At 42.6% G+C, this 21,413-nt stretch overlaps 1 protein-coding gene across 1 annotated transcript in view; it reads left to right on the forward strand.

Annotated features, from left to right (window-relative positions):
* Positions 1 to 17,163, forward strand: part of ranbp9 (RAN binding protein 9) — a 34,103-nt gene extending 16,940 nt beyond the window's left edge. The window contains 11 exon segments of the mRNA XM_039815244.1: positions 4,615 to 4,796; positions 7,915 to 8,027; positions 8,354 to 8,462; positions 9,333 to 9,487; positions 10,928 to 11,006; positions 11,008 to 11,079; positions 12,268 to 12,386; positions 13,510 to 13,661; positions 14,830 to 14,941; positions 15,742 to 15,874; positions 15,905 to 17,163. Of these exon segments, the coding sequence (XP_039671178.1) occupies positions 4,615 to 4,796; positions 7,915 to 8,027; positions 8,354 to 8,462; positions 9,333 to 9,487; positions 10,928 to 11,006; positions 11,008 to 11,079; positions 12,268 to 12,386; positions 13,510 to 13,661; positions 14,830 to 14,941; positions 15,742 to 15,872 (1,224 nt within the window). The 3' untranslated portion in view covers positions 15,873 to 15,874; positions 15,905 to 17,163.
* Positions 17,164 to 21,413: the final 4,250 nt, after the last annotated feature.

Consider the following 21,413-nt stretch of genomic DNA (forward strand, 5'->3'; position numbering starts at 1 on the left):
TTTTCTTGCTCGGTAGCAACTGAAAACAGGGCGGCCTGTTTTTCCAGGGAGAAGAAATTAAGAGCCTTAGCCCCAACAATAATCCATTGAGCTGTAAAAAAGGCTCGTCTGTGTGCCAGACATTCATGTTCCTCCAGAGTTGTGCAGTGAAGTGCGTCACCTCGGCACAGCTGACCTTTGTGGTTATTGGGCCATGACAAAGGCAACTCTAAGAGACACACACACACACCTTTTGTACTACTGTTCTTATGGGGACTTTAATCTACTGTATTTATTCCCTTACTTCTCCTAACTCTAATTTAAACCAGTTCCTTTACCCTGTAACATACACGGTACATTTACTCTAAGATTAGACCTCCTTATTCTTTTTTTTAAGACTCCAATCTTGCCCTACTACATCTTACAATCAACTTTTTTGTATAACCCCATACTAGGGCTGGGACGATATGCTTTAGTTTCGATCCTTTCACGATACATGGGTGCCGATTTGATTTGTATTGGCGATTTTCATTTATTGCAATTCGATAGTATTGAGTAGTCCTTCTTTAACGAAAACAAAAGTTGATCAATACACTTCTAGGGCCCTGTCTTGCACCCAGCATGTATCATTCCTATTTTGCACCCGACGCACAGCGGACTTTTCCCTCCACAGACTCGTGTCGGTAAATTAGGGAATGTATTTGCGCTCCCGGGGGCTGTTCAGCAAGAAGAGGAGGCGTGTTCCAGTGCAAACGTTCCCTGGTGCTATTTTGCAGTTTCAGAAAACAATTCCGCCACAGACCAGGAAAAACCTAGTCTAAAGTCAGTGGCGCGTTATTCAGATGCTATTTTATGGGCGCGTGCTTGGCCGTAATGTAGAGTGTGCACACCGCGCATACACTTTGCTTCTCTCATCTACACGAACTCAGCAGTTCCCATTTTTGCAAACATGCATAAATACAAGGAATAATATGACCTTGTTTTACACAAAATTTCCATGAATCATGGATGTGTTGATGACCTAAATGAGGAAATATTAGAGGACTTAAGGAGACGTGATGTTGAACTGCATGTGCCGATGCCACTTAACCCAAATGCCCCAGCAGCAGCAGCAGCACGGGAGAGGGGAGACAGAAGAGCTGCATCGTCTATAGGGAGGTCATTCCAGTGTAATATTAGAATACATTGCACAAATATCACCATGCATTCATAACCTCGTGATTCACTGAGAGTGAGCCCAAAACATCGGAAAGTACGTTTTTGTGACATTTCTTTATTTACATTTTGTCAAAAAGAAAAATCGATAGCAAACGTCGGTCTCCTCGGCTGTGAACTGCTCCTGGCGTGCGCCCATGGATGTATTCAGAGCGTGCGCCTAGCAAATCCGCCATTATGTCAATCCGCCACGGAACAAGCGCGCCTGCTTTTAAAGAGTGTGATATAACGCTCTGATTGGTTTATTGCACGTTACGCCCAAACCACACCTATGAGTAATGTAGCTACTTCAGACCAACCCATTTTAGATTTGCGTCGGGCGCAAGAGTCGTTTATCCCACCGGTATAATGGCAACCACGCCCGAGATCTGCCCACAAAGCTGCTTGCGTTTGGCGTTTGATACTTGCGTTTCAGATCGTTTAAAATAGGGCCCCTAGCGACAATACATTAGGGATGCACCGAATATTCGGCCACCGAAAATTGCCCAAAAGGGCATTTCCGGTTTTCGGCCAAAATACTTTTCTCACCGAAACAATACAGCCGAAAATGTTGTGATGACGCAAACAGAAACCACGACCTGCACGTGTGTCAGTACCCGATCCGTTCCACCTGCAAAGCGTCTCCTAGGCAACGAGGAGGAGACGGACCACGGAGTGAAAACAATGAAATGTGCTCTTAGAGTCGGTCAGCACACGTTTCAGGGAGATCTATTCGGATCCTCTGCACTTCATCGCGACTGGACTTGATCCGCGTTATGAAGACCATTACTTGGATGTGGAAATAAAGCAGGGCGCACGAGAAATGATCCAGGCCGCCATGGATGCGGAGAACCCGCGTGGAGACGGAGTGCGCACGGGGCAGGAGGAGATCAGAGCGCCGAAAAAAAGACCCGTCTCTCTGCACCAGATGAGGGGCATGCACCCTCGTTGTCTGATGTGTTCAGTGAAATCCTGCAAGAAAGGGCCTCAAATAATAATAATAATAGGTAAGCTATTCTGTTCTTAGGCTACTGTATACTGTATGTGACTATCAGATTGTAGCCATATTTCTGCTAGATATTTTTTTAATTAAACTTTAATATTAATTTATACAACTGCAATGCCTTGATTTTAGTAAAGTTAGTACACAGTCATAGCCATAAATGCAATGGTGCTAATAATTGGCTTAATTTCTGTCGGTTTCGGTTTTCGGTCTTGTTTTCCTTTTTTTTTTTTTTTTTTTTTTTCTGTTGGACAAGAATTTTCATTTCAGTGCATCACTACAATACATACATACATTTCTAAAAACTGATTGTTTTCTAAGAAGAGCGCACATCACAAGTCAAGTTAATTTCATGTGTAGAGAAGAACATAACATGGATTTTCTGCATTTTCTGCTTCCGTTCAACTTAGCTGGAAACGGATATGATGTAGTCGTCGGCAGCGATACTGTAGAAACAGAAGATATTTAGGTGAAGCGTTGGTTAACAAAAAAGGAAAAATCCATTCTGGGGAAAAGATTTTTAACATTGTCGCAAAAAAAATAATCAAGATACAAACACTTCTGCTATATACTCACACTTAAGATGTTATGATACTTTCAGGACACTTCTGACACAATCTGAGAACATTCTCTCTAGCCTGTTGTCAGTCATCACCTCCTTCTGATTAAATCAAGGCTGTGATTAGATTGGTAGAAGAATGTAACCATACAAACCTCCTCACCTCCATATTTCTGTTTATCTCCTCATCCCGTCATCCCAGATGTCAGCAGGACGGCTGTTCCCAGGAACAAGACCTAGACACGTACTTAACCCTTTGTCATCGGCATGCAACATGTCAACTACTTGCACTGTAACAGCACAGAGAAAACTTAAAACAAGTCACATCCCTGCTGTACTAATGTACTTATCCTCTTAATAGGAGGAAGCAAATCCTAAAATAATATGTAACTAGCAAAGGCTTATCAGAAACGTAATGTTCGGGTGTAGACGGCCCCTTTTTTCCACTCACTGCCCAGATTTGAAAGTCTTGAAGGTCTTTGTTCTGTTGTGTTGTTATTACCAAGAGCCTGGCTACTGTTTAGCTAAACTTTTGTTTTGGATTTTGTCAGCCTTTTTAAAAGACTGCTATATCTTATTCCTCTGTGTCATAGAGCTCCACGGTTGTCCAAAAACTTTTCAAAACGCATCCAGTTCAGCTACAAAAATAGAAACTGTAAAGGTATGTGTAGGTCGAGTTGGAGAAATAACTCGTAATTTGGCATATTTAGTTGACTGACAGGACAAACGATAATTGAACTGCTCCTAGTAATGGCCAACTGCTTCTGTGTTCACTGAAATGAACGCAGGCTAACAGATTGGTCAGGGAAACACAATGTTAGACTGAGTGATAATTCAGTCTGATTTGTCGTGTTAACGTACTCCCTCCTAGTGCCAAAAATTCATACTACAGCACCACATATGTGTTAAGTCCTCGGGGGAAAGTAGACCTCAACAAATGCCCAATTTCCTCCTGGGTGAGCAATGTTTGCTAGAACAAGATGGAACAAAGTCATTGTGTGCTCTTTACTGTAGATTTAAAGCTACCTTTTACAATGCTCAATGCTAGTTAGGCCGGCTACACACTGGCTGCATCGCGGGAGCGTGGCGTTTCTGTTGCGTGGCGGCTGCGTGGATTTTCCTGTCGGTCGGTCCTATTTCTAGCATGCACGTGTTTTCGGCGTGGCTCGAGCCGCGCCTGGAGACGTGCGTGTCACGCAGGCAATGTGTAAGCTCTAACCTGTTCACATGGGAGCCGAAATAAAAACGGACATGCCACGCAGGCAGTGTGTAGCCGGCCTTAGGATTACTTATCTCTCCCAGTAAAACGGTTGACCAAACTGGAGGTCCTACTGATTCAGTATTCATCCCTGAAATAAACCTTTATCTGGAGGTTGGAGTGCCTTCCATGAAGATTGGGAAGTTGAGTGCTCTGAACGGCGCAGATGAGAAAACGAGCCAGAGAGTCAGAAAATCTCAGCTCTTGGCAATATAATCACTGCGTCATTGGTTCTTAAGAATCTGCTTGATGGGTGCATTATGGCTAATCTGTGCCATAGAGGTCTTACTTACTGCCACTTTAATGTCCCTCTCCTGTGAAAAGATGCCCTATAAGTAAGCGTCAGCCTGCTAGAATCTTTGTCAGCTCGTACAGTCGAGTTTTAAGGGCTAATTGTAGACAAAAGTGCGTTTCCTGAGATTTTCTGTTTTCCTGTTTGTCCCTCTTATTGTTTCCTGTTATGATGTGTTGTCCAGATTACATTCCCAAAGAGCATTTGCTATTATGATCCTAATTTCTCTCTCTCTCTCTCTCTCTCTCTCTCTCTCTCTCTCTCTCTCTCTCTCTCTCTCTCTCTCTCTCTCTCTCTCTCTCTCTCTCTCTCTCTCTCTCTCTCTCTAGCCTAACTTGTACCCGACCGTGGGCCTTCAGACTCCAGGGGAGGTGGTAGACGCAAACTTCGGCCAGCACCCGTTTGTGTTCGACATCGAGGACTACATGCGCGAGTGGAGGACAAAGATCCAGGCCCAGATCGACCGCTGCCCCATCGGAGAGCGGGGCGAGTGGCAGTCCATGATCCAGAAGTGAGTTTTCACTGTGGATTGATCGGGTTTGGGTGACAATACAAACAGATTTTTTATTGACAGGAATGCATTTTAATTTCAGTCATTTGATCATTATTCGTTTTAGTCAACAAAACAAAAATATTTTAGTCTTGTGTTCGTCCGTAGAATTTTTGTCATTTTTGCGGCGTAATACATGTGTAAAGTTAATATGGTTACAGGTGCCGCAAGGTTAGCAGTTAGTTAAATTAACTTCTGAATAAGAATTTTTGGATGATGGAAGATACTGTTTTTACAAATTTTAAAAGCCTATAAAAAGGGTGGGGTGAGGAACCGCCACCCGTTGAAGTGTAAAAGTACAGTATATTTGGTTCATGGCGGACCGCATTTGACTTTTAATGTGGTCGAAATCATCACTGGAAGTCTTTTTCTTTCTTTCTTTTTTTTTTTTCTTTTCTTTAAAATAGTGAAATCTTCATCAAATCTGAATCGGGTACAGCCGTGTTCAGCTGTCAGACTTTCACGTTACAGTTGAGTTAATTTTTTTGGTGGGGCTTTTTCTGCCTTCATTGATAGGACAGCTATGTGAGAAAGGGGAGAGAGAGGGGGAAGACATGCAGGAAATAGTCACAGGTCAGATTCGAACCCTGGACCTCTGCGTCAAGGCATAAACCTCATTACATGTGCGCCTGCTCTACCGCTGAACCAACCCGGCCACAGTTTGTCAGTTTTTTTTTTTTTTTTTGTTGTGGGCGGAAAAAGGTGGGCAACAAATAGATTTTTGTTGATGAAATTTCCCCCGAAATACAAGTTAATTGAAGACCCATTCAACACGTTTAATTGAATTCAGCCACACCAACTTCAGGCTCAGTCTGAACTGAACTTAGAAATCTATTTTTGTAATTCAACCTTTTATCAAATACTCCCCACTGCACAGTAAAATGGGAGTATTAGTGTATTTCCGGTGACCGGATAATACTGCTGACATAACGAGGATCAAGGCCCAGATGGACCACTTCCCCATCAGAGAGCAGGAGCCCTGATCCACAAGTTAAAGCCGCGGGACTCGGTTTCTCTGCATGCCATGTCCTGACGGGATTAGCTCTCTGTTGCTATGATTACGTGTCCTGAATGGATTTAATCTCCATTTGATGGGGATTGGGGGTTGAGGGGTGGGGTGGAGTGGTCGGCCGCCGTTGCCTTTTTTTTTTTTTTATCCAGGAAAGTTGCCTCGCTGCGTGAAATTGATAAACAGGAAGTTTCTGTGCAGGTGTGACGATTGCTGGATGTGAAGTGTTTTTATTGTCTTTTTGCAGAGCAGCGGTACCGTGACGACCAGTCGGCCTCTGGTCATAAATCTCCCTGCTGGCGGCGTCATGGGAGTTCATTTTTAGATCTGGTTGTGTGCAAATAATAATAGGAGGAGGATTCATCCTTGGAAAAATACTGTTGCATTGTGGGTCATCGTAGCGCTGATAGCAGCGTAGCTTCCCATCCCCTTCTTATCTGCCGATAAAGACTCAAACACACCTGCACACACATTACACAGTCTGTTATCTCACACACATACTTCAAGGGTATTACTGGTTTATTATAGGGCTTCAACTAACCATTAGTTTCACTGTCATTTAATCTGTTGATTACTTTCTTGATCAATCGATTGTTTGGTTTATGAAATGTCAGATAATGGTTAAAAAAATAACCCGTCAGTGTTTCCCAAAAAGCCCAAGATGACGTCCTCAAATGTCTTGTTTTGTCCTCAAGTCAAAAATATTTAGTTTCCTGTCACAGAGGAGAGAAGAAACTAGAACAGATTCACATTTAACAAGCTGACATCAGAGCCATTTTTATTTATTTATAAAAAGAATGACTCCAACCCGATTTTATCACTTATCAAAATAGTTGATCAACTAATAAATTGATCTTTGCAGCTAGTTTATTACCACTTGGGTCTTATTTTTGTAGTTGTTTAGGATCAGGCTCAGGATTTGGGAACAATGAAGAGCAGTCAGACGACAAGAGACTGGAAACAAGCCAACCGTTCAGCCATGGACGTTAAAACAAAAGCATCCTGTACAATTATTACCCAAACTGCCCATTGCAAAACCGTTTACAAGCCAACTTCCTGGTTCAACTCTGACCTCGTTGTGTGCACACTTTACCTGTACAGCGAGTGGATTATTGGTGACATGTCAGGTGTGCTCACTTTGGGTTTTTATCTCTGAACAAAAGGGTTTAGATAATCTGATAGAATGCTAGTTTATGTCCCCATCTGAAAGTCTTTGACTGCTTGTTTATATTGACCCAAAGACCTCCCATTCAAGAAAAGCACATTTATTATTATTATTATTATTATTATTAACCATGTTCCTGTTCATAAGGTTAAATGAAAGCCCACAGTTCTGTTTTTGACTGATCAGGTGTGTGACGAGATAAAGGGCCCTATTTTAACGAGCTAAGCGCACGGTGTGAAGCGCCTGGTGCAGGTGCGTTTAGGGCGTGTCCGAATCCACTTTTGCTAGTTTGACGGCGGAAAAAGGGTCCGTGCGCCGGGCGCCTGGTTCAAAGGGTTGTACTTAGTGTCTTCATTAATTCATAGGCGTGTTTTGGGCGTAACATGTAATAAACCAATCAGAGATCATCTCCCGTTCCCTTTAAAAGCCAGGTGCGTTCTGACCTTGGAGCATTGCTATTATGACGGAGGATTTGCACCCTAATATTGTTATTTGTAATCTTCTGTGTGTGTGCTGCTGCGCGTCCCTGTGTGTGTAACAAGCATAGTGTGCGCGAGCTGTGCACGAGCCTAGGCGAATAATTTGCGGTTAAAATAACAATGCTGGTCAATGGCGTGATCACTTCCCGCTGCCTCAAGATAGCAATACGCCCAGAATTCACCTGAACACACCTCCCTGTAAGACCAGCACGCCCACGGGCGCAGGTGCATCTGCTATTTAAACGACGCTGGCGCTGGACGGGAAACTGACCCCTGCGTCGGTCTTAAACTAGCAAAGACACTTGCGTCGGGCTTTGTGCTGCGCCGGGTGCAAGACGGGGCCCTAAGAGTGTTATGGTCTGTATAATTTCTCCCGCTGCTGCTTCTAACCCCTGATTGGGTTTCTCTTGTCCCTTGTCTCGTCAGGATGGTGGCTTCCTACCTGGTGCACCACAGCTATTGTGCCACGGCCGAAGCCTTCGCCAAATCCACAGACCAGGCCGTGCACGAGGAGCTGGCCTCCATCAAAAACCGACAGAGTAAGAGCCCTTCTGTGTTCGCGTGTTCCTAAATAATGCTGGCGCCAGGCTTACAAATGCACTAACTGAACAAATCTTACTTCATTATGAGGTGCGACTAATCTCCTAAGCTTCTTAATGTTTAATTTCATTAAACACTAGGAATGCAAACATGCAAGGTTTTTTTTTTATTATATATTGCCGAGTGAAAGTGTTCACCTCTGTGGCAATATTACTCAAAATCTCAAACTTATTTCGGTGCCAGGACAGCACTCAAGACGACATCACCGTGGGAAAACATGGTGTGAGCGTTACCTTGTGTAAACCTGTTCCCTGTCGGTTTGCAGAGATCCAGAAGCTGGTCTTGTCTGGTAGAATGGGCGAGGCCATCGAGACCACCCAGCAGCTCTACCCCAACCTCCTGGAGAGGAACCCAGACCTTCTCTTCATGCTCAAGTAAGACCGAAGCTGCATTTGAATTTGCATTATTTGCCGATTGGAAGCCTCCCGTTACTTAAAAGTACCACAATAAAGACGATAAAGACAATATTTCAAGCAAATCCTGCTGCTTTCGGTGCAAAAAGCTGATCCGATCTATGAATCTTTTAAAGCTGATAATCATGTCGTGAATGCGAAATTAAACTTAAAGCTCAGTGTTTGCCACAGATTAGAAAGCAGTTTGTGGCGGATAACGAAATGCAATGTGCAGCGGCCGGTGTGTGGGGAAACGCTGAAGCTATAGTGTGTAGTTTCTTTCGCCCCCCCCATGAGGAATTTTAAGTAATGACAACAAAACTGTCAGCACACCATCCCCACTCCTCCTCCATGCAGTTGACATAGCCGGGGAGGACACGGAGGATTAAAGTAACGTGATGGGCTCTTCAGAAGAGGTCATTATCTTCACTCGAGCTTCTGCACGCGAAAGTCTCCGGACGCCACAATCTTGTGAACGTAGTCCTATGAGAGATATCCAGGGAGAGTTGTGTGGAGCTGATAGTCTTAATCAGCTTTGTAGCATCTCATTTTGTGACGGCTTGAATGTAACTGACGTTGATTAATATAAAGTTACGCACTAAAGCTTTAAACAAAAGGGGATTGTTTGTTAATTTTTTCTCTTTCTGTAACTTGTCCTACTACATGTCTTTCTTCATACTATAATAATTACAGTTTATTTAATTGTATTTGCTCACACTTAATCCTCTTTACTCTACATCCATTCCCCCACTTTATATATCACCTTTGCCTCATTTTGTCTGTATCTCTTCCCTCTTTTCATTCCCTTCTTGCTCTTCCCTTCCTTCCTCCTTCCTTCCCGTGCGTCCTCAGGGTGAGACAGTTCATAGAGATGGTGAACGGGACGGACAGCGAGGTGAGGTGTCTGGGAGGTCGCAGCCCAAAGTCTCAGGACAGTTACACCGGCTCCCCCCGGACTTTCAGCAGCCCCAGCCACAAAGCCAGCAGCTCCCAGCCCTACCTCCCAGGTACAGTCCAGCTGGCCTCGGTGCATTCACATGTGGAGATTACAACAGATTTATAAATAAGTTTACAGTTTTACACCCAGTGACAGCAATTACCTTTTTTGTAGAGCCCAGTATCTGTTCACATAAATGTGCTTAGTGTGATCCAGGCCCCCAAGAAGTGTGCTCAGCCTCGCAGCTAATTTTGGCCTCTCGTGGTATTGCAGCAAAAAATCCCCCTGCTGCTCAGAAAAAAAGATTTTTCATAGGCTTCCATTGTAAAAAGAAAAACTTCCTCTAAGGAAGAAAAACTTCCTTAGAGCTGAGAAAAGCGTTTCAAAAACCTGTGATATCACCACAATGTAAAGTCTCTATAGGCAGGGCGGGAACTGGCGTGTGCAGGAGAAACGCTACTGCACATATTCAGTGGGCGGCATATCACGAAAATGAACGCTTAGAAGGCTTAGAAACTTTTTTTGGTGTATACACCAGACAATTAATGCCATAGAACTAAATGGGTGCCATTTTAGGATCCTGTATCTAGTTAATATTATACATCAATGTTCTGATCACCGACAGCTTTGACATATTTACACAGGTGAGAACTGAGACAAACACAAGCCTGCAAACCCGATGCTGACCTGGCGTTCTTGCTGTTGCACTTGTAATTATCTTTTGATCAGAAACTTGATCTGCCACAGAGTTTCCTGTCAGCTTGATGTTGGCAAACGCAAGTTGCTTCTGCTCCGACAGAGCTCTAAGGCCGGTGTGGGAAAAAAGAATAATGTTATGAACCTGGGAGAGAAGAGTAGCCTAATATTTCGAGAAAAACCACAGTGGACGCCGGCTTCTTTGAAAACAAATGCACATGACCAGAGGGAGAAGATGGGAGGGGGGAGAGTCACCAATGAGTTTTTACGACAGTGTTGACAAATATCTATTCTGAAGCTGTTGCGGGAGCTCTAAAGAGAAACTTGCGAGCAACAAGCGAAGAGAAATGGCCATAACTGCATAGCGCCCCTTTTTAATTTAGTCAGAAAGAGAAACGGTGACTGTGCAGTTCACTGAATTTATTTAAAAAGTATCTTCAGGGACCTGAAGAGTTAACGTTAGTGACACGCATCGATCTCTAATCGCAAGCTGCAACCAAAATTGTTTGTTTTTATTTTTATAACTTTTTTTTTAAGCACCATTTTAAGAATTGCACGGAACCAAAAATATAATTTTCTTTTTTTAAAGTCACCATCTTTCCTCTGTTTCAAGGTTTGGCATCAGATTACCAGTGAGTTTGAGTTGGTAATCGCTTTGACCAATTCTGTCTTTGCTGCAGAAATTTTTTTAAATGGGAAACCGTTAGTTTAAGAGGACTCCTCAGTGTTTAGCAGAGCCTTCTTTACTGTATATTAGGTAAAGGCATGTGTTAATAGATAAGAACTTGTCCATCTTTCACTCTGTTGTTTTTAGGGACCGACAGCAACTGCTGTAATGGCGTGACGACCAATAAGAGCCACAGCTCCTCCCCTCACAGTCACAAGCCCTGCCCCCCCGGCTCTGGCTCCACCCCCAGCGTCTGACGTCAGCCTCAACGGGAGTCGCAGCCAACAGCCCATAACCAGGTACTGAGCAGAACCGCGCTGACACACAAGCGTTCTGCTTTATGAGCAGATCAAATTAAATGTATGCTTCCAAACTGGCTGTGATTGGCACTCCTCGTAGGAACTCCACCTTCAATAGCTGAACTCCAAAAGCTGGGAAAAAACATGACTCGACAAAAACCAAAGTTCCCTGTTACTTTATTTCTCTGCAGATATTATAATTTTTGTATTTACTCCTAAGATGAAACTTATATTCTGCATACTTAACTGTATTTAATAGCATACATTTCCTTCGACAAAGTGTAAGCTTGAAGTGTGACATATAAAGCAGTCTCCTCCAGCGGTTTAACATCTCCACCTTACCGCAGTGACGTAGAAGTGTACTCCAGTGTGTGTCGGTACACTGCAACATCACTGTTGGGTGTGGTTAAAGGTGCGACAGAGCACACTGCTGACCTTAAACTACTTCTACAAAAACTCTTAAAGGAGAATTCCGGCCAATTTTTACGTTAATCTTGATCGCTATAAATATGCGAGTACTTTCGATTGGAAAAGAAAAACCCAACCTGAATCGGTCCTAGCAAACTGGATCAATGCTCAATCAAATCAATCAATGCTTTGTGCCGACACCAGTGACCCTGTTCATGTTGCACAGACATTTTAATTACATTTTGTGTCCGTTAAGAGGCACAAAGGCACTCTAAAACTGCCGTTTTAGCTCAGTGGAAGCTGGTAGAGAGAGCTGCAGCTACTCCAGTTTGCTAGGACCGGTTCAGGTCTGGGTTTTTTCAATCAAAAGTACTCGCATATGCATAGCAATCAAGATTAATGTTAAAATTGGCCAGAATTCTCCTTTTTAACTTCTTACTCAGATAATTATGTATCACGCTGGCCAAGGAACTCGTGTATGCATCCTAGGCCTGTACATTTGCTTATCTATGATTTATAAAAAAAAAAAAGAAAAAATTTAAATTATGTTAGTTCAACCAAAAAACCCTTCGTTATTGTTCCTTTTTAAAGGTCATTGTAACTGATGATGATGATAATAATGATGATAATATTGTGAAATTGTGACGTTATCATACTGTGAAAATCTCAAACCAACTCTTGCAACCGTAATGCATCATTTCGCTGCAAGGTCAGTTAATTAGATATCTTGTCCAGGAAATTTGCATCATCTTACTATCTCCTCGTGTCCTGCCTCCGTAGCGATGTGGATATGGAGGTGGACCACTTCACCAACGGAGTGACGGAATCGTCCTCCAATGGTTTCCTCAACGGCAGCTCCAAACACGCCCCCGAGACCGAAGACTGTGACGCAGACATGGGTGAGTATAGTGTGTGTGTGTGGAGGCATTAGTCACTAAATTTGAGCATTTATCAGCATGGCGACAGAAGTTAAAGGTGCTCTAAGTGATGTGACGTGTTTTTTAGGCTACAACCTTTTTTTTTTTTTGTTACATACAGCAAACATCTCCTCACTATCTGCTAGCTGCCTGTCCCCTGAACACACTGTAAAAAACATCTCCTCACTATCTGCTAGCTGCCTGTCCCCTGAACACACTGTAAAAAACATCTCCTCACTATCTGCTAGCTGCCTGTCCCCTGAACACACTGTAAAAACATCTCCTCACTATCTGCTAGCTGTGTCCTGAACACACTGTTAAAACATCTCTCATATCGTGCCCAGTTAGCTGCCTGTCCCCTGAACACTTAATGAAAGGGACAGGCAGCTAGCAGATAGTGAGGAGATGTTTTTTACAGTGTGTTCAGGGGACAGGCAGCTAGCAGATAGTGAGGAGATGTTTTTTACAGTGTGTTCAGGGGACAGGCAGCTAACAGATGGTGAGGAGATGTTTGCTGTATGTGACAAAAAATGTTGTAGCCTTAAAAAACTGCGTGACATCACTTTAATGTATGCCCTGGTTGATATGGCTGTGTATTCCAGCAGCTTCTTTGGCAGGAGTTATGTCTAGAATTCTGTGATGAACCACTCGTGAGAAAGTTTGGTTACACTTTACTTGAAGGTATCTACATAAGAGTGACATGACACTGTCCATGAACGTGTCATAAACATTATAAACAAGTCATAAACGTTGACACAACGCTTCTTTTGGTAAGTGTCATTCGGTTTTTGTCATAAGTTATGGTTAGAGTTCATGTGTTCATGACAGTGTCATGTCACTCTTATGTAGATACCTTCAACTAAAGTGTTACCGAAAGTTTTCTGCCCTGCCTTTTCTCTGAAGACGATATCATTCCTTCTGAATGAAATGTCCTGTATTATTTTTATTTTTTTTTGTTTGTTTGTTTTAAACACTTTGTGGTAATCGAGGCTGCCCTTGCAAATTGCTGGGTAAACACTCCTGCGAAATACCTGTGCTGTGAATGTACCGTCACTACATTAAGACATGCTCCGTTTTGCACGGCGAACGGGCCGTGGCTCTGCAGAGGTGGAGTCCGCTCAGTCCAAGCGCCAGCTGTGCGGCGGGAGCCAGGCGGCCATCGAGAGAATGATCCACTTCGGCAGGGAGCTCCAGAGCATGAGCGAACACCTCCGCCGCGAGTGTGGCAAGAACTCCGCCAACAAGAAGATGCTCAAGGTAACTATCGTTAAAGGGTCCAGTGTGTAACGTGTTTAGCTGTTCGTTACCAAAATCTGTGTTGCCCGTTCCCAAACTTGTCCTTTTTCATGAATATTTACCACCACCATCAATTCCAAGTATTCCTATTGGCTTGAAATTTTACATTTGCGTTAGCATGAACTGGGGTAGATGCGCCATATTCATGCGCCATCTTGAAATACGTTAGCCGGTAAGGGACATACAGGACATACTGCTCCGCCTTTCGCGTTTTCTCTGTCACATGATAAACTCACAGGTGCTGCTAATGATGCTAACTGGTATCGTAGCTTCCCGGCCCCGGCAAGTTTGAACAAGGAAACATGGAGGACCACACGTATTCAAAATCCAAATTTCAGGAGCAGGAGTCTTCTACTTTGCCCAAAAAAAGAAAAAGGATATTGAAAAGAGCAAGAGACCGGCTTTTTGAAGCGTGAAGGCTACCGTAGCTGTAATATGTACTTTGAACTGCGTGGTGCGAGAGCGTTGATTGCGATATACGATCTCAGCGCTAGATGGGAGAAATTCCCACACATTGGACCCCTTTTTTAAGACTGGTCGTGGGCGTTTTATTATGCAGACTGATCTCATCAAGTGGCGTATGTATGACATGCCAATTCGTATGCCGTTTTTTGTGTGTTATTAAGACGCACAATCGCTTTTTAGCGTGTTTATCAACGCCGTTCGGCCGCCATTGACCTACATTACGTTGGTCAGGGTGGCGGATGGGTAAAACACAGGACTTTCACTCAGGAGAGCTGGGATCGCGTCCTGCTATTTTTTGCTTTTGTTTTTTTTTCTCTCCAGCGTAGACATACACATGGAAAACTCAAAATGCGTACACATAACACGCCATTTGGCTTTAGGAAAGTGGCGTGTATGTTTATGCAAAGTCATGATGCCACGTTGTATTATGGGCCCTTTTTTTAAAAGTCATGAAAGGGTTTTGAATTTTTTATTTTTTTTTCATGAAATGTGTTGGAACCCTGACAGCCTATGACGACAGAGTAACTAAAGGAATTGACAGCACTGAACATGGTTGATAGACTCGTAGTGGTGTAGGAAGAGTACACGTGGTCTTGTAGTCTAGGTGTAGAAGTGAAGTGGCGTGCTGTGATCTGTTGTTGTTGTTTGATGTCTCCGGCTGCAGGATGCGTTCAGCCTGCTGGCCTACTCGGACCCCTGGAGCAGCCCAGTCGGCTACCAACTGGACGCCATTCAGAGGGAGCCAGTCTGCTCCACTCTCAACAGTGCAATATTAGGTAGGTCGGCTGTCCACGCTGTCTGTATTAAAATATGTTTAAACATGAGCCCATAGGACACGTAGAAGGTAGCTCTGTCACCTTTTTAGTTTGAATACATATAGGGATAGCCCCTTGAGATGTGGCATCTTAATTTTCCAGAGGGTCCTATAAACCCGCGAAATTATACAACCCATACAAACAGAGCAGTGTTGCGTAACAAACGCACACTTGAAATGCTTAAGTACAGACAGCTTGCTCAACCTCTCTCACCCACACCCCCAGCTGTTACACAAGATAATTACATACTATAATTGCATCAGAATAAAGAGCAATTGAAGCGGTTTAAAGAGTGTAAGTAAACACAAATTAAAAGCGGGTCGTTTTAACATGAGAAAATGTACTGAACCAGTGGTAATAAGTGACAGATCTCAGAGAAACGGGAAGATTATTCCAATCTGAAGGATTTATATTAGAATGCATCTGCATCTAACTTCTCTAAATATGTAAGGGCTTGTCTGAGTTGATATGAAGATCTACAGTACCAGTCAAAAGTTTGGACATGCTTACTTTCTCGACTGAATGGGAAAGCTTCTAAACTTTTGGACTGGTACCGTACATGGTAAAGAAAACTTTAGGCAGGACAGTTGACATAAACATTCTTTTTAATTTCTGAATGAACTGAACCCGGTGAAATTGCCTTCTAGATATAGGATATAGCCAATGAAGTGATTCAAACAATGGTGAGTTCTGTATGGACACCTCATCACTACTGCAGTCCTGACATTGTTGCTCTCTCCCCTTTCCTTTTTCCCCTCCAGAGACTCACAACCTGCCCAAGCAGCCCCCCCTGGCCCAGGCCGTGGGTCAGGCCGCCCAGTGCCTCTCCATCATGGCACGAACGGGCAGCGGCTCCTGCGCCTTCGCCTCTGTGGACGATTACCTGCACTAGCCAAAACACACAAAAAAACACAAAAAAAAACAACACACACACACACACACACACACACACACACACACACACACACACACACACACACACTCGGAGGGCCTGTCCAGAAATTGCTTCTTCCACCTCCTCCATCAGTGTAGTCCTATTGGCTGAGGAGACTCCTCTGCACGACAACAAGCAGTAGTTAACCACCTCACTTGCTTCTTGTTCAGCTATTGCTGATCGGCATGACGACCGCCGAGGACCAGGGGCGTCATCTCTGGACAGATCTTTCGACTGCTCACACACACACACACACACACACACACACACACACACACACACACACCACCTCCCTTTCCATCGTAAATATGAAAAATACGCCTCCACCTTGGTTGCCCTCGCAAGCCCTCACCTCCAGCCGTCCGAGGCTGCGTCTGCATCATTCTGACAGGACAGCAGGGTGGGCGCCAACCAAGAGTAGCTGACTTGAAAATACTCAAACTGGCGTGGACTCGCCGCAGATACCAAGCCCCACCCCCCCCCGTATATCTGGGGGGCATCAAACCGGGACGGACAGACTGAAAAAAACCAAAACCTTGGGTCAAATAGAAATGGAAAAATAAGAAGAGATACAAAAAAAAAAAAAGGAAAACAGACGAGTGACCGCCATAGCCGACCACCCTTTAACGTGGTCCCTGTAAACCTGGCTCGTCAGGCAAAAAATGTGCGCACGCGCGCTCCTAGCAAACGCGGAGGCAGGCTGATGCCGAAAAACAGGATTGAAAAGTCCCATCTCCACCGAGGCTCGCCGAGTGCTCGAACTCCGGCCAACAGCGGCGCTCCGTTAGAGATAGCCTACTCCCCCCTCCCTCCCTTCACCCCCCTGCGCGGACCCCCTCCTCCACCCTCCACTCACGTCAGGACATTGGCGGAGATTTGCGTGACGCACGTGGACTCTGGACTTTTAGAAGAAGAAGCCAGTGAGAAACTACAGTCAACGTTCCCTCTTTTAAAACTTTGTTTTTTTTTTGGGGGGGTTTTTTTCATCATGGGCGAAGTGGAGGGACTGGGGGGAGAGGTGGTTACCTGGCTTGTTTTTATTTTTTCCAGGTTTACAAGGCATGGTGCAGACGCCGCCGACTTATTATTATTATTATTATTATTATTATTATTATTATCATTATTATAATAATTATTATAATTATCATTATATTATTGTTACTTGCATTCACAGTATATTTGTTGAGCGCCAGCAAGAGCAAGTTCCACTTATTATAATAAAGGTCCCGATTCCACGGATTCCCAGTGACGATGCGTGTGTACATGTTAACCTTTATATATGAATTTAACAAAATGGAATTATATCGATAGAGTGAAATATTTAGTTATCAAATGAAAGGAAATCATTGAAAAAAAAAAACAACAACAAATCCTTTAATGCTTTGTACCGACACCAGTGACTCCTGCAGCATGCTGGTTGTTCCGCGTGTGTACAAGATTTTATGCCTCCTGTTTATTTGACTCCGGGGTTCCTACGCAGGTGGGGACGCTGATACGTTTTGACCCTTTTCCACATCTGTAAGATTTCGATAAACATAACTGCTCTGAAGTCCTGAAACGGAGTTTTTTTTTTTTTTGGGGAATTTTAATTTCACATATTGTGGTACTTGCCGTGAAGTAATCTTTACTACAGCCCAGCTTAATTTTGCAATTAATGCGAAGGAATCGTCAAACACTATTGGACAACATCTGGAGTTTCTAAAAATGGAAACCCTGCGTAGGAACCCTGCGAGGATCTATGACCCTATTTTTACTTGTGACCCCCCCCCTCCCCCAAAGCCCCCCAACTCCCAGCTGCACAGCAGGTTTGATGCAAACGTTGTTAATCTTTATTTTCGTATTGATGTCTATGCTAATCCTTAACCCACAAAGAACTCAGGAGCCAAAAATGTCCCTTTCCTCCTCTGTTTAGAATAGGAAGGTCCGAACTAACCAAGCAGCCGACCGACCCCCGGGCCTCGATTACAGTTGGACAAGTGTTTTTTATTTTTATTTTTTAGCAGCACGGCAACAGATTTTCAGACTCCAACTTGGACCAGAAACGCAAGCGACAGCAAAACGTAGCTGCTAGAAAGGCAGCCTCTAAACGAGTTTGATTTAAAGTCAAACTGAAATTTGAGTTCTTCTCACTTTTCGTGTAAGGAAAGATAACTAAGCTGCAGCTATGTTCGTATAATTTTTTTTTTTTCTTTTTCAAGAGGATAAAAGTATTCTTGGACATATATATATATATATATATGTGGAAACGGTGTCTAAGCCTTTAGCCTCTGAGTGGACGTTTCCCATCTTTTGACTGACAACTGAGAGCCGGCATTGCTAGCCGACGCGCTAGCGTCAACTTCTGTGGTGCGCTACTGACTGCAAGATATCGTAGCCCTGTAGCTTTAAAGTCCCTAAATGTTGATACAAGTTAATTATTTTTTTTCGTCCTTTTTCGAAGTCTTTTGTATTCCAATCGAAAAATTGGAAGCTAGCAAGCTAGGCTAAATAGCGTCTACTCTGAAAGTGGAAACTAGCTAGCTTGCTAACATTAGCACTGATTCCCGCTAGAATTGTTATCGGGGTTTCGTGTACCTGCAGCCGCGCTCTTTCATCCTGGATTTAGGCAAAGGAAGACGTCTTGCTCGTGTTAGCTGTCTCTCTTTACGATAGTTCCAGAAGTGGAAACTGTAAAATGCTAAATGATCAGAGTGTCCAAAAACTCCACACCATGGAGTGGTCTCGTTCACGGCGCTTCATACGTTACGGCAAGATAATGTAATATTGACGAAGAGCGACTAATGTACAGAGTTACGTAGGGACTAGGGAGTGTACAAATCACAGATGGAACTCAGCCAGTGGTTACCAAACTTTAAAACATCACCTATTCATTTTCATGAAAAAAAATGTACAGTTTACAAAGTGAAAATAAATGTGGCAGCACTCTAGGCCGGTCCTTAGGTACCTCAGCGTGTCTCGGTCCCGCTACGAGACCCACTGGACAAAGAAACGGCTAACAAAGTCGACCCCCGGCCTGATTAACTGCCGGTTATTGTTTGAATTGAAGCAATGATGTGAAATCCATTAAGGGCCAGCTCATTCAGATATTGTAGAAGACCGATTTACTAGTACCGACATCAACAGTTGGTACCAAAAATTCACTGATGTAGGGGGCGCCATTGAGGGGAAAAATAAGTAAAAACTTGAATTTCTTCTTTTTGGTAATTAAAAGTCTGAACAAATACGTACTCAAGGCAAACACTTGGGATGTATGAAGTGATTTATTTGTGGAAAATAATTTTTTATTTCAGTTTGCTTTAATGTTGGGTTAGCAGAAATGAAATGTGTTGCTCGTTTTTGTTTTTCACTTTGACCGATTTTTATATAATTACCTCCAGTCAACCTCGACTCTGCGTCGCTCCCTGGAAGAATTTTGCTGTCTTAACGTTAGTATTTTCTAAAGCTGCTGTTGAAATAGCATTCAGGTATGAAAGGCCCTTAATTTGCTCCTTCCCAATCTACCCATCATCCCTCAGATGCGAGCCTCCTCTTCCTCTTTTTGTCTCGAGGTTTTTCCTTGGGGCCCCTCGCGTTTCAGTGTCCTCAAAGCACTGACTGGGGGAAAAATAAAACCAGAAAAAAACCTTTAAAAAAATTCAGTATTGTCAACAACACTGTGGCTACCACATTTACAAAATAAAGAACCAAATATTTTAGGAAGATGACATCGCAGCTGTGTGTTTGAAGCCTGTGTGTTTGTGCTCGCCACTTGCAGAGAAACGGGACCGCCGAGGCTTTCGCTAGACACGACATCCATCTTTTCCTCTGGTTTTTTTTTTCCAGGTGGGACCGAGCTTTTCTGTACTTTTAGTTTTTTTTTTTTGTGGTTATTTTCTTTGATTTATTTTTCCGATCACAAGCAGTCACGGCATCCTTTAGAAAACTTCTTAGACAAAGTGTCTGTTGTCTCTTTCTGAGTAAGGTCTGAAACCTATGCATGCCATAGTAAAGTGGTGGTAAGATCAAGTTAGATGTCTCTTTTTTTTTTTTTTTTTTTTTTTTTTTTTTGTTGGTGTGTGCGTGTAAAAAAAAAAAGAAAAACAAATAGTTTGTTGTTTAGTGTTTTTTTTTTTTTTTGGAAAAAAAAAAAAAAAAAAAAAAAAAAATTAAATTAAAAAAAAAAAAAAAAAAAAAATAAAAAAAAAAAAAAAAGGTATTGGTGCTGTTTGGTGCGTGGCTGGCGCCTTGTTGCTTTTTTGACTGCATTTTATGTTTTTTTTTTATTATTTTTATTATTGTTTTGTTTTTTTTGATTTTTTTTTTTTTTTTTTTTTTTATTATAATATTTAAAAAATATTTTTTATAATCCTGCAAAGTGTTTTTTTTTTTTTTTTTAAACCCTCTAACCCATATATGAAGCCTGGAAGGAAAAAGTCCACTTAAAACCCACTTGTTGATGTAGTTTCTGGCCCTTTGAACAACTGACCAAACAGACAACTTAGTTGAAGCCCTAACTAACCCTTATTTAAATGATTGATTGATTTGATTTAAGTCTATAATGTGAGAAAATGAAATGCATAACTCATATTCACACTAAGATGTGCACTAACTGGTGCATTTGTTAAAAATAAACGTATCGGTGTTCTCTGGTGGACAAACTAAAGTAATTGTGACAGTTGCATTACATTTAGGTGAAACCACTGGAGCAACTAGGGGTTAAGTGCCTTGCTCAGGGACACATTGGTTGATGTATTGCAGTGGGAATTGAACCCAGGTCTCCCACACCAAAAGCATCGGTCATATCCACTGCGCCATCACCACCCACCCACAGTTGATAATCAAAAACATTTGGCATTTCTGTGAAGCAAATATTTATTTAATTTAGATATGCATGTATATACAGTATGCCCAGTGGTGAAATGTAACAAAGTATTTACTGGAGTTTTTCCATTTTATACTTCTACTCCACTACATCTCAGAGGGGAATATTGTTCTTCCTACTCCACTATATTAATTTGACAACTGTAGTTACTTTGCAGAAACGGATTAATACAAAAATATGAATCGACTTATAAATTGATTAGAGGTTAAGTTACCCAGCAGTATTTAAAACGAGCCCCACATTATCCAGCTGCACGAAACGTACATTAATGCAGTGGTTCCCAAATTTTTGGGTCCGAGGAACCCCCACAGCCCTGTCAGATGAACTCACGTACCGCTTCTTCAATTCACAATGTGTTCCAAATATATATAACACTATTCATTGTATAAATTTGGATATTGTTAACTATTTTATACAATTGACTTGTCAATATTAAGGTTGGTTTGGTCAGCGATTATACTACTACAAGCTTTCTAGGCTGCTAGTACTTGGAGTGAACCATTTATCCATTATCGTTACTTTAAGCCATTACTTTTAGCTAACTATTTCAACTATTAGCTAACCCTAATTTTACCTATTTCAACCATTTGCTAACTATTTCAACTTTTAGCTATTTCAACCATTGGCTAACTATTTCA

This window comes from Perca fluviatilis, chromosome 11 (genome assembly GCF_010015445.1).
Source record: "Perca fluviatilis chromosome 11, GENO_Pfluv_1.0, whole genome shotgun sequence".
Classification (NCBI taxonomy): Eukaryota; Metazoa; Chordata; class Actinopteri; order Perciformes; family Percidae; genus Perca; species Perca fluviatilis.